Source organism: Tribolium madens, unplaced genomic scaffold, assembly GCF_015345945.1.
Source record: "Tribolium madens isolate multiple individuals breed KSU strain unplaced genomic scaffold, Tmad_KSU_1.1 Scaffold_20;HRSCAF=117;Tcas5.2_LG4, whole genome shotgun sequence".
Taxonomy (NCBI): Eukaryota; Metazoa; Arthropoda; class Insecta; order Coleoptera; family Tenebrionidae; genus Tribolium; species Tribolium madens.
Window position 1 is genome coordinate 2,972,487 of NW_025400985.1, and position 14,312 is coordinate 2,986,798.

At 29.5% G+C, this 14,312-nt stretch overlaps 1 protein-coding gene across 2 annotated transcripts in view; it reads right to left on the minus strand.

The window, feature by feature from the left end:
- LOC123004680 (E3 ubiquitin-protein ligase TRIM9) overlaps positions 1-14,312 on the minus strand; it is a 46,868-nt gene that overhangs the window by 8,611 nt on the left and 23,945 nt on the right. For both annotated transcript variants that reach the window (XM_044398050.1, XM_044398049.1), the window contains exon 2: positions 4,752-4,847. In XM_044398050.1, coding sequence (XP_044253985.1) covers positions 4,752-4,847 — 96 coding nt within the window. The remainder of the gene's footprint in view (positions 1-4,751; positions 4,848-14,312) is intronic.

Genomic DNA, 14,312 nt, shown 5'->3' on the forward strand with positions numbered 1-14,312 from the left:
ATAAAAAAAATATGATTTTTTTTTTGAATTTACTGCAAAATTGTAAAAAAAGTCGAAAAAAAACGTTTTTTTATGAAGATTAGATACTATTCAGAAACAATATGTGCAATTGTTCCTTTAATTCTTTTGCAAAACTTTGATCAATCGGTCCGAGAAAACGGTTCGATGGATCGATTTAAAAATTAACAGGCCTTGATTTACTAAAACAACGCAAAAAGTTACTTTTTTCTCTTTCCTTTAAATCAATGTTCAGTTTGAAAAAAATAAAAATTTCAAAAAATTATAAAAGGATCTTGTAACACATTTATCCCAGTTTTTAACACTATTCTTATATTCTTGTTTTTTTTACATCTAATAAATTAATCTTCAATAGGTGTTGTTTAGCAAGACCAATTAGTAGACGACCAATTTAATACAGTGTGAGTGTTCTGTTCCGATTCGAGTTATATTTAATTAAAGGTTCTATTGATCGAGAACTCTGTTGAAACTTTCATCGTTTGTGCTGCCAATATCAGTCCCATATTAAAAAAGTCATTTTAGAATGCGAGTGGCGTTTATGTGATTGTGTTCCACAGTGTTTGGTTTCTCTAAAAAAGGCTCGATAAACACTGAGACACCTAAAACTTTTGTAATATAAAAAGTTCGATGCGTGTAATTATGCAATTCGTTTTTTTTTTACAAATGAAGCATTAAAAGTTAGTCGAGTGTTCAAGTTCCATACTATGTAGTTACAATTCTCAGTACTTTAAAGTTTCAATTGCAACTTAATGTTCCCAATTTACATAAAATTTCACTTCCAACTGGGATGCAATCGACAAGATCTGAAATGTGAAGTTGTACGTGAAATAGGATGTATATCGTTATTCCATGTGTTATTAGTAGAGTTTCACCACCTGCGATGCGCCATGTTGCATTTATTGTCGCCGCTTTGCGTGTCAAAAAGCATTTGGTCAATAGAAAGGTGTAGTAGTTGGAAAAAATAATCCTTCGACATTATAAAAAAATATAAAGTGACTTGTTTTTGACTTATATCAAGTCATGGTATTTTATTTTAGCTTTCAGGTTCGTCAAAAATGATCAATGATTAGTATTTAATTAATTTTTGCACAGTAGCACATCCAAAGTATTTTATTGTAATTTGTTCAGTATAAAAGTCCACAGTAAAAAATCGTATATTTACAGTATCTAACCCCAATTTGTTGAGCCGCAAAAATAACAAAAACGGTTCAATAACTTTAATTAAAATTACTAAAATAACACAAAAGTTAAGCAACGTATTTATTTTCAGTTTTGGTTACATAATAATTTATGCCCCTGCACAAGGATTATTTATTATTGCATTACGGAACATTTATTATTTTATTGAGCAATTGCTCAATTCATTTGCATCCATTTTACTGAGTGTTAATGGCTTGGTGTACTAAGCGAATATTTTTCGATGTAACACATTTATTTCTATTGTGCATTTACTATTTTATTGGGAATGTTACTGAAAATTCATTAATTTTAATGTGCCTTTATTATTTTTACTAAACATTCACTGCATTTACTGAATAAAAATACTTGATGTTTAAGTACGAATCCATATAGGAAATAAGCGCACAAGGACAAAAGCGCACAATGATAAAAACGCACGTTGAAAATTTACTTAGTAAATTCTAGATCCAATTTTATAAAACCGTGAATTGAAAGTTTGTGCAAATGTAAAAATAAATAGAAAACATTAAAACAATAAACCTTCGCGAATTGAAGAGAAGAAAACACCTCAATCGATTAAATTCGTAAACGTAGAACTCGAAATATGAAATAGGCATTTTTATGGAGTTTTTAAACATGCTCTTTTTTCCGTGTGCGCATCTTTCCGGTCATCTTTTTATTATTGGTTTTGAAGAATTTTACAAAATTTCTTGAAAAATACTTTCAAGATGAGCAAGACGTATTGAAACAAGTGTTCTAAAAAAACTAATTGATTAATAAAAGATAACTGATAAGTGATAAGGTGCTAGTATAAAATTTGATATTTTTCAAAATAGTTACTTGTACAAGGCACTAAAATAAAAATTTTAATACGAATATGGAGTTTATTCTCCGAGGTGATTGCTCAAAAGCGGATTAATTTATAATTTTTAGGAAATTATAAAATATTTTTTGGTGATTGGCGGAGCTAGATTTCTGGTAAATTTAGTTTATTAAATCCAACGTCAATCATATATAGGATGTTTCATAACTTGCGCCACAGAGAAAAATGTCAAGTAAGATAAGACACCAAGAATTTGGAAAAAATCCTAACTAGGGATAAAAATTTCGAAATTATACAGGCTGTTCCGTCTAAACCCCACTTTAGAAGTATTGGGAGTTGGAATAATTGTATTTATTTGAAAATTGGTACATAGCCATAAACCATTAAGTCCTCCTAAATAAAAATATTTTCAAGATGGCGGCACTTCCGGTTATGCCGGAAGTCGGTCTCAACTTTCTTATTTTAAATGGAAAGGTATATTTTTTACTGCGTTTTTGGATTAATCGGGTTATTTTAAGGGAGTTTTCCTAAATTTAGGCGTTTTTGAAATATTTGGAGTTTTTCAAAAATTTTTGGATTTGCACCTTCCACTTTAAAAACCGGTAACTGCTATTTTTTAAAATTTTGAATTCGTTTTTTTGGCGTTTGAAAGAGAAAGCTTAGATCCTTTTTCTGATGTTTTCAAATTTTGAAAAAAAAAATAACATATCCCAAAATTTTAAGGTTACTTTTGTAATAATTCAAATACTCATAACTCAATTTTTTCAAATGAAATACCCCAATTTTTATTTTACTAAATAGAAGAGAATTTAATTGTGCATTGATCTGTATTAACATTCCCTATACCTAAATTTAATAATATTCAAGTTATGGACTTTTTTTTTAAGACTACAGAAAATTTATTACTAGCTATACGCGATTTCGCATAGTTTGCTATGAAAATCAAAAAAGTCACAATTTTCTCTAAACAAACGTCAACAGTAAATTACTATTTGACAAATAGTGCAAAATATGGAGAATTAAAGTTATACAAACTTCATTATTATTGATAGGTTCTACCATGCGATCATTATTTAAAGCTAACAAGTGAGAAAAGTTTATTTTTGTTTAATGAACGATATCATAATTTTGTTACACTCTCCATAAATACAAAATAAATTAATTAAATCTAAGTTTGAGTAGCTTTGACTCTCCATATTTTGGCACTATTTGTCAAATAATAAGTCACTGTCGACATTTATTGAGAAACAATTTTGACGTTTTTATATTCCCATAGCAAACTATACGAAAACGAATGTGGCTAATAACAGATTTTCGGCAGTCTCAACAAAAAGTCACCATAACTTAAAAATTATTAAATTTAGGTATAGGGAATGTTAATACAGATCGATGCAGAATTAAATTCTCCTCCATTTAGTATAATAAAAATTGGGGTATTTCATTTGAAAAAATTGAGTTATGGGTATTTGAATTATTACAAAAGTAACCTTAAAATTTTATGGTTTGTTAATTTTTTTTTCAAAATTTGAAAACACCGAAAGAAAGATCTAAGCTTTCTCCTTCAAATGCCAAAAAAACGAATTCAAAATTTTAAAAAATAGCAGAGTTACCGGTTTTTAAAGTGGAAGGTGCAAATCCAAAAATTTTTGAAAAACTCCAAATATTTCAAAAACGGCTAAATTTAGGTATAGGGAAAGCTGATGAAAATTCCCTTAAAATAACCCGATTAATCCAAAAACGCAGTAAAAAATATACCTTTTCATTTAAAATAAGAATGTTGAGACCGACTTCCGGTATAAGCGAAAGTGCCGCCATCTTGAAAATATTTTCATTTAAGAGGACTTAATGGTTTATGGCTATGTACCAATTTTCAAATAAATACGATTATTGCAACTCCCAATACTTCTAAAGTGGGATTTAGACGGAACACCCTGTATAAGTTTAAATTTTGCACTTTGACTCTTGATTTGTGTTGTAAAAATAATTTTACCTGTTTTTTTGCTGCAGACTATTAGAAGAGAAACTGTATCCTAAATTGTAACTAGTTTAACGTTATTTGTCTTTTATTGGCTGACATTAAATAAACATAAAAGTCAAATGTCAAAAATAAATGCCAAAATTTTTGACAGATGCAATTCTTTCCTTGGTCCTGGTATCTCATCTTACTTGCCAATTTTGACATTTACTTTTTGACATTTGACATTTTTTATTTAATCTATTTAATGATACTGATGTTTTTTTTTATAATTATTTAATAAAGGTACAAAAATTTTGCCAATAAAAGCCACAAATAATATTAAACAGAAGTACAATTTAGGGTACAGTTTCCTTGTTTCCTCTTATAATAGCCTGTAGCAAAAAAAAAAAAATTTTTAAAATTATTTTTCCAACTGAACTTTTTACAGTTTTCTTAATCAACAAATTTTTATAAATATGTTCTCATAAAACAGGTGTTTGCTTCTAAAAACATAAGACTACAGAAAATTCGATACAATGTGTCATAATTAGAATTGCATTTCCTAAAGTAATCCAACATTTAAGTAGCAACTAATTTGCAAAATGAAATTTTTTGAGGAACTGTGCGAGAAACAGTGTCAACTTGTCGCACTAAATCCCTTCCGAACTTTATCCGTACACAAAGCAATAAACAGAGACAACGGATTGGGCAAAAACAAACAAATGGTTCGAGATTACATAGTGAAGTTACGGGTCAGCGGGTGGATTTACTTACATTAACTTTATCGCTCATTCCCTTGAGACGCTGGATGAACTCTGTCGTTGATCGAGCTCGCTCAGACAGTTGTTGCAAGTTATGAGATAATTCAGTCTGAAAAAATAAAAACAAAAGTTTTCAAAAATCGATTTCATGATGCAAAATGGTCATAACTACTGCTCGGCAATCGGGATTTATTTACCCCCACTACATATGCTTGTCTGCGAGCCGAATTTCCGAAATGTAACCGTTTAATTTTTGAGTGTCTGGCAATTCCGGTTTTTTGCATTAATTTGAAAACAATGCCATTAAAACTCAACACAAAAATCGTCTAAAAAAATTTAGAGACGAAACATCTAAGGAACAAATTCGGTACCACTAACAGTTTTTAGAAATTTGGAAACGAATAGTTCGCAAGCAGAAAGTTACAAAAAGGGCCCGTTAAAATGTAGACACAATTTGTAATGCAGGTTTGCTAAACATTCTCAATTTTTAGCAAGAAATTGACAAGAATATACAAAATAAACATGAATGAGAAAGAACCTCGGAAAGAACGCAATTAAATTAGTGTCTTGTGAGGAAGGAGTTGAAAAAGTAACAATTTTGAAACTAAAGCTGAAGAAAAATTTATAAAGTGCATCAACTTTGAGCTCATTTCAGTAAATTACACAAAATTTATTGCCAATCATCATAATACCCACTTGTATCTTTTGCTAAATAACTTTTTTCTGTATATAAATCTTTTTCTTCAAAGTTTTTCTAGCAAGAACCTCAATTTTGTCCACAACATCGTTACTTACTTGCGGTGTGTTTCTATCAAAATTATCAGCACTGAATTCTGTCTTCAGACCTTAGGTAATGTCTGTTATAGCCCTTTCTAAGAGCAAACAGGCACACAAGATTCATAAAAGTCAAAATTTTGACAACATCTCAATTTGAAAACAATCATAACACAGGGCGGCAAAAAAAAAGTCATGTCGTGACAACTTGACAAATTATAAATCATTTTCTTCGACTCAGTGAGACAAATCAAATGCTCTAACAAAAAATCAGAAAGTCCACACACTTTGAACTAAATTATTTTTTTCTAATTTAAATGAATTTGAAATACTTTAACTTTAAAAAAATCATTACTCAATAACTTTTGGCCGATTTCCTTCAAATAAAGACCATTCTAAAGGGTTGGACTTGCCCTTTAGAATGATATGCAATTTGAAATAGAATATTGGCGAACTTTTCTTCGATCAGTGTTCGAAGAAGTTCGAAGTAATCTAAGAAAAACCCTACGAGTATTTTTTTTTCTTCATCACCATCGTGTAGAGCATCTTTTCATTAGTTGGAATCCAAATTTTTTAAAAGAATATAGCAAGTAGTTTTCAAGATATAATTTTTTGAAGTTAAGGTTTACTAATCAAGCATTGCACCATATACCAGGTGAATAAAAAGTATGGAACCAATCGTTTTTTTCGTAAACTAAGCACTTTACGGAAAAAATAAATAGTGTAGCGTAAAGTCCAATTAAAATGTGACCATTTATCAAGAATAACATTTTTCGAAATTTCTATTAGTTTTCGAGTTCTGGAAAAAAATTATTTTTTTTAAACGGCAACCCACCATGGTAATTTTTTTAATTAAAGATTATGATCTAAAAATGACCTCTAATTAAAAAGAATTGTTTTCTAGTCAGTACTTTTTTTTATTAATTTTTAAAGTTGCGTTTCGAGCTCATCACGAAGATTTTCCGAACCTAACCGAAGTGGTTGTTTCATACTTTTTTTCATCATGGGATTTCTATGCAGGTGCTTTGGGGTGGTTTCGAATCGACTAAAGATAGAAGAAAATGATTTGTTTTTACATTTTTTGATCCATCCGGAACCAACCCAAAGCACCTGCACCAAAAACCGGACTCTCCAATGACCAAAGTCATGAAACGACTCCTTCGTTCAAGTTCGGAAAATCTTCGTGATGGGCTCGGAACGCAACTTTAACAATTTATTAAAAAAAAGTACTGACTAGAAAACAATTCTGTTTAATTAGAGGTCATTTTTAGATCACAATCTTTAATTAAAAAAATTACCACAGTGGGTTGCCATTAAAAAAAAAATTCCAGAACTCGAAAACTAAAAGAAATTTCGAAAAATGTTATTCTTGATAAATGGTCACATTTTAATTGGACTTTACACTACACTAATTATTTTTTTTGTAAAGTGCTTAGTTTACGAAAAAAATGCTTGGTTCCATACTTTTTATTCACCTGGTATGAGAAATACACGTCAATCTTACTTAAAATTGCATTTTTATATAAGTATTTGTTTTAAGACTCTTCTTTTGCTTAAAAATGGTCAACTGCATCTTCTTTGTTCTGATTAGAACAAACAAAATCTGTTTGTTTACTTAAAGCAAGTGTCCTATCTGGCGCAATGCTTGCAAACCTTAACTTAAAAAAAAAATCATGTCTTGAAGACCACTCGGTATATTCTTTTAAAAACTTGAATTACAACTAATAAATAGATGCTCTACACGATGGTGATGATGAAGAAAAAATTTACTTGTAGGGTTTTTCTTAGTTTATTCCGATTTAACTTCGAACTTTTTTGTTTTTGTTTATTTTAATTAGAATAAAGATGCAATTGACCATTTTTAAGCAAAAGAAGAGTCTTAAAACAAATACTTTTATAAAAATGCAATTTTAAGTAAGATTAACGTGCATTTCTCCTATATGGCGCAACGCTTGATTAGTAAACCTTAACTTCAAAAAATTATATCTTGAAAACTACTCGGTATATTTTTTTTTAATTTGGATTCCAACTAATAAAAAGATGCTCTACACGATGGTGATGAAGAAAAAAAAAATACTCGTAGGGTTTTTCTTAGATTACTTCGATTTACTTCGAACTTCTTCGAGCACTGTTCGAAGAAAAGTTTACCAATATTCAATTTCAAATTTTATACCATTCTAAAGGGCAAGTCCATCCCTTTAGAATGGTCTTTATTTGAAGGAAATCGGCCTAATAGTTATTGAGTAATGATTTTTTTAAAGTTAAAGTATTTCAAATTAGAAAAAAATCATTTATTCAATCCTCTATGTTATAATTGAATTGTATCTACTCTTTTCTCCATGTTAAAATGAAATTTTATCGTCTAGATGGCAAAAAATACATCCATTGTTTTTAGTTGCTAACGATCTTTGACATTAGATTTCATTGTTGAATTTTACTTTGACATTTATAAATATCGATCAACAAATTGACTACAAAATTAGTGAGGATTGAATAAAATTTTATATTGTACACGACGATAAAATTTTCATTATCTTTTCGAGCATATTAGTGTCTCTCAAAGATAAAATTCAATTTTATCGTCTTGTATAATAAATAACTATTAGTTGAAAGTGTGTGGACTTTTTTAAATTTATTTTAGTGATAGATATACAGGGTTCGCCAGAACTCGCGCCCCTGAGAAAAATTTTAGGTAAGATAAGATACCAGGAACATGGAAAAAATGTTTAAAAAATTCTATCTGTCAAAAATTTTTGACATTTGACATTTTTTAAGTTTATTTAATGATACTGATGATCTTGTATATGTTTTTTTACAATTATTTAGTAAAGGTACAAAAATTTTGGTAACAAAAACCACAAATAACATTAAACACAGTTACAATTTAAGATACAGCTTTCTTGTTTCCTCTTCTAACAGCCTGTAGCAAAAAAACTTGTAAAATTATTTCTCCAACAACAATAAATAGAGTCAAAGTGCAAAATTTAAACTCTCATAACTTCGAAATTTATATAGATAAAGAAATTTTAATAAAATTTCTAGGTACAAAAAGAAAAAGTAAACAAAATTTGTGGCTATGGAAAAAAGCTGCTACCAAAATTTTGACTTGGTAATTTGCATTTAAAGAAAAAACAGACTTGAGGTAAAACTGTCAAGGACCATTTCACTGTTACTACAACTTGATAATTGTTATTTTAATATTTTTTAGTGAGTCTCAAGGTCCGAGTTTTCGCTAATTGCGAGAAAATAAATCCAGAGCGCCAAACAGTGCTCTTAACAAATGCCACGTTCGCAACTCGGCCCTAACAGGGACAAATTTACAATATTGCAATACGTTTGATTTCACGCTCAATTTATATAACAAATCTGCACAGTCAAGCACACTGTTCCATAAACATTATTAACACTGAAATACTATCGTGAAATGTACTGTGAACACTCTTATGTTATTTTGGACAGAAATTTTTTTTGATCACAGTTATAATTAATATTGATTAAACCAGTAACAATGTTTGGAAAGGGTTATTATCGGCTTCCAAATAGACAAAAACATTGGGGTGATGTAGAATATTAATAATTACAGTATTATAATCCCTTTACCCCGAAGCGCAGCACAAGGGAATATCGGCTAATTATCCTGCCAAAACGACAAATCCCACTTTTTGCAAACCCAATTCCACACAATGTAATCCAAATCAGATTTTTTAGTATTTAGTGTGTCAAAACGTAATCAACTTGGACAATTTTTGCAAATATAATACGAAGAAATGTGATTGTTGTGACAATTTAACCAAATAGAATGGATTTACAAATGATGTAGCAAATTTTAAATGAAACTTTTTGCCGGGCTATAAATTTGTCTCCTTCAAGCGTATTGGGGTGTTTCTATGACGACACAAGACCTACACAAATGCTTCAAGCACTGCAGTAATGTCTTGTGCCTCATGCGAATATAGATTAACACTATATCATTATTAAATTAAAAATCGTTTTATCTTAATTTCTTAAATCTTTCAATAAAAATGCAAAGAGGAAAAGAGCAAATTGTCGCAGTGTTAATAACATTAAGCCCAATTTCACTGTAAGCGCGCAAAATTAAATCAATGATGATTTTAGAACTCGGTGTTTCACATAATTGCATTATTTTTTCATTAAAATTATGGAGCAATCAACTAAAACCTCATAAACCTCTTGAGTATTCCTTCGAAGCGATTTAATGTCGAGAAATCGGTTAAGTCTGGCCAACGGTTTATTAAATTGAGCAGCAAAACGTCACCTCCGCTGAATTTGTACTCTTGCTTTTATTGAATTTTCTTTACGATACGAGGCAGCGTGAACGCTAAAATTTAATCCGGTGGTTAAGATGTTTTGGAATTCCTGGCATTTAATTTTCAATTATGTTGAAGCTAACAGAACAAACACCAAACCATTTTGATAAAAAAAATCCACTGCACTTTGTGGAATGCAGTGTCTGAAATTTAGGATTTTCTCTGTAGTAGATATGAAATATTTTTCTTTTATTTGGAAGGTATGAGAACAGATTAAATTCGGTTAGCTTTATTAAATTTTTAGTTTTTTCATCTCAACTCGACAGGGTGGAAACATTTTAAACTGGGTGAAAAGTGGGGAGACTATCTAGATATACAGGGTGTGTACTTCAAGTAAGTAAGATACCAGGAACATGGAAAAAATGTTTAAAAAATTCCATCTGTCACAAAATTTTGACATTTGACTTTTTTATGTTTATTTAATGTTACGCATGTAACATTATGTATATGTTTTTTTTTATAATTATTTAGTAAAGGTACAAAAATTTTACCAATAAAAGCCATAAATAACATTAACAGAGTAACAATTTAGGATACCTCTTCTTTGTTTCCTCTTATTCTAATAGCAAATTATTTTTGATTGTCAGTAATAAAAAGTCTATCTAATGTGAAAAAATAGAGCGAGGAGTCCGCGCTCCAATGGAACCTGTATACTTTGGTTTGAAACCTTGATAAATTTTTGTATACAAAAATTTACTTTTGTGTTTTATGGGTTGTATAATTTTTTTGTTGATTGTAATTTTCTCTAAGAACTACACCTTTTTCAAGTGTAATTCAGAAAGCGTAAGATATGTTTCAGAAAACTTTAATTGTAATTTAGATTAGTCAATTGTATTTCAGAAAGTATTAATTGCAATTCAGAACCGTAAACTGAATTTCAGAAATCATCAGATGTAATTCAGATTAATTAATTTAACTTCAGAAAGCGTAAATTGAAATTCAGATTAGTCAATTGTATTTCAGAAAGTGTTAGTTATAATTCAGAGTTTGTCATTTGTAATTGAGAATTCGTCAATTGTAATTCAGAAGTTGTTATTTTCCTTTAAAAATTATATTACCAAAATTCCTTTGAAAATAAAATATCTTATTTGAATTACAATTTATATTTCCTGGATTACATGTAACATGAAAGTGAATTTATTTACTGTTCTGAATTACATGTAATGGTTTCTGAATTACAATTATTACTTTATGAAATACAATTGACTAATCTGAATTAAATGTGAAATTAAACTAATTAATCTGAATTACATCTCAAGGTTTCTGAAACTAATTTTACTCTTCTGAATTACGATTAACATTTTCTGAAAGACAGTTGACTAATCTGAAGTGCATGTGATGGTTTCTGAATTACACTTGAAAAAGGTGTAGACCAAAAATTATAACATTTTATAAGCAAATATAATTTTATTTACTAAAAAAAATTAAGATTTACATTTGGGTTAGATAGTTATTTTTAATCTTTACAAATTTACAAGATCATTAAAATGACCATAGCTCTTTATTTCTTCAATGCCTCAAATAAAAAACACAAGGATTAATTTTTATTCTCTATTAATAATTCTCTATTATTTTTTTGCTTTGAGAGAACCCCTTGAGAATTTCCCATCTGTTTAAGTTGTTTTGGATGGAACTTTTAAAAACTGACTTCTTCTCGCAAATTCATGACCTTTTGGAGACCTCCAGGCAATACAATGACGTACTGTAACTTCAGACCATCTTGAGTTTTTTAGGGAATAATTATAAATTTGCTCAAATAAAAACACAGCACTTGGTTCTAAGACCTTTGCATCTGACTCAATTCTCACTACACAATGTTGACCTTTACTGTAATTGTCAATTTTTTCCTGCATTTTCTCTAGTTTTTCAAGTTTATTTTCGTACAGCTTATTCAACTTTTGAAATCCTATATTTGCTCCCTGTAACTTTTTTTTCTAAATTTTGAATTTTATCTAGTAAGACAAATTTTTCTTCCGAATTTATTGCATCTGGAACATTTTTTAAATCAAAATCATGAGTATCACCTAGTTTTAAATCGCTTTGTTGATCAAAATCAAATCGAAATGGACTTGAAATTATATAATTTTTGTCAATTGAGTCTAGAGAATGGAGACACGGTGCAGGCGTTTCTAAACGGCTTACATTCTGAATTAATGAAAGTGTAAAAAAAAAGTCAAAGTGTAAAATTAAAAAAAAAAAAACTTTATTACGAACGATTAAAGTTGCAATCATTAAAATTATTATTATTACAATTATTATTTTCAACTAACACGGCTGTCAAATGAAGTAATTTATATTTTTTGTGGTCTTGTTTGCCTTGCACAATTATTTCATTTCTAATGTTCTTGATTTAAGTGTTTCAAAAGGTCAAATCTATCGTTAGAAAAACAAAATTGAAGTACAGGAGGAGTAAAGACTACGAAATAAAGTAATGGTGAGGAAAACTCCACGTAAACCTCGATGATAAATTCGTTTAAAAGTTTTCCTTGTTCGCCGAGTTATCCATCTCCAAGAGTCGTTAAAGGAGAGACCATTTAATTGTTTCGAAAATAAATCAAATCGAAAACAAGAAGTAGATACGTTCGTCTCTATTCCGGTCATGAAGACCCTTCTTCGTCCTATTGGATCATGACTAGAATGTTGGAGCGTCAGCGACTCTCTGTTTTAAATCGGATTGTGTTTGGGGAAATTTAGTATTTTTGTATTAGGAGTTGCAGTTTTATGACGTTGAAACTAAACCGATTTTACGGTTAAAAGAGTATCTTCGCACGATCTTTGACTTTTAACGTTTTTTTTTAATATTAATTAACAACTGTTTTCAAGTTTGTGTTATAATTAATTAGTAGTTCAATGCACTTAACAACAAGAAAAGTGGCGTCAAAAAGTTGATAAATCTCTAAAAGGAGAGCTGTGAATCAATTAGGAGTTTCATGATGTTCGCTGATTGTCCATCACAGACGGAAGTATCAGTCGGAAGTGATGTATTGCTTTAATAAAGTGACAGCTGGGGAAACGAAGAAGGCGCCGCGACGGCCGTCTGCACGATAGGATTGAAATCGATTTAATGCGATTATACAGCTGAACGATAAAGAGGAACGGACATCTTCAAAAAATAAGGAAACAAACAAAAATGCGAATACCGAATGTTGACAAAAAGCATGTACAATTGCGGACAATTACTTTGGTCGTCAATGACAATTCAGTAATTTTTTTACTACTCAAAATTTAAAATTGTTAAAACGTTCTTCGCTACTTGTTGACAACAAATATAACAAATCCCATGGACAATCTCTCAGAAGCAAGGGAGACAATTCCAATTTTTTTAATGTTGCCATATTTTTGACAAAAGAAACGTCAATAATTTGAAACTGTCATCAATCCTCACTTGACGTTAGTGCTTGGTTAATGATTTACATGTTTCTTTTTAAGTGACAGAAAAATGATGACCAAAGTATTTTGTCCGCAGTAGTACCTATAACTAGTCGAGAAGCTGTGCAATTTTAAAAGCTTATTACCAATATACCGGGTGTCCCAGGTTGCCTGTCGCACCCTTATAACTTGGTTATTTCAAATAATATGCTCCCTAAAGTATATATTTTCGTAGATCGCACATCAAACTGCATTAAATGCCGCTGTCAAACTGGCGTAATAATGACATGTGTCAAAATAACGATAGTCAACTGTTTTTTTTAATGGGATGGTAGTATATGTTTGGTTACATATTTTAATAGAACATGTTTTTCTAAATACGTGTATGCACAAATATTTTGATTTTTTGTGACAAGATTTTTCTTTAATAAATAAACAAGCTGTGACTTGTAAAAATAAATAATAAGGAAAATTAATAAATAATAGTACTTTTTTTCATAATATAAAAAATGACATTTAGAGTACTGTCATTTGTGAACGAAAACATATTTTTCTCAATTTTGATTAACATGTAAGATTCGATTATATCGTTGTAATCAGGAAAAAAAACTTTTCAAAAATGCAAAAAATCCGATATGGCGCCTATAAAAAAACAAAGTTTAGTGTTGTAACTTTGGCATCAAGAACGCCTTAGAAAATACGATGACAGATTTAAATTCCTTGTAAAAAAGTGTCTCAAAAACGTCCTAGTTAAAAACGTCTAATTCTGTTGATTTTCGCAAAACGAAGATTACAAATTTCCTCAAAAACTAAAAATGACATCAATTTTTTTTCAAATAAATTGTTCAGCATGATAATGTGCCCTAAATTAACTATTAATAATTAATAATTATTTTTAATTATAATATGTAGATTTATTGTTGGTTGAAGCTTTAATATTCGTACTTAATACATAGTTTTTTCTTACAATCATTAGATATTTACCCCACATAATTATAAAAAAAACTCCTTTAGAAGATTACCACTGCACTGATTTTATTTTATTTTTCAAAAAATGCGAGTTTTAAATGATTTTTTGAAAAGTTATATCAAAAATTGTTTTG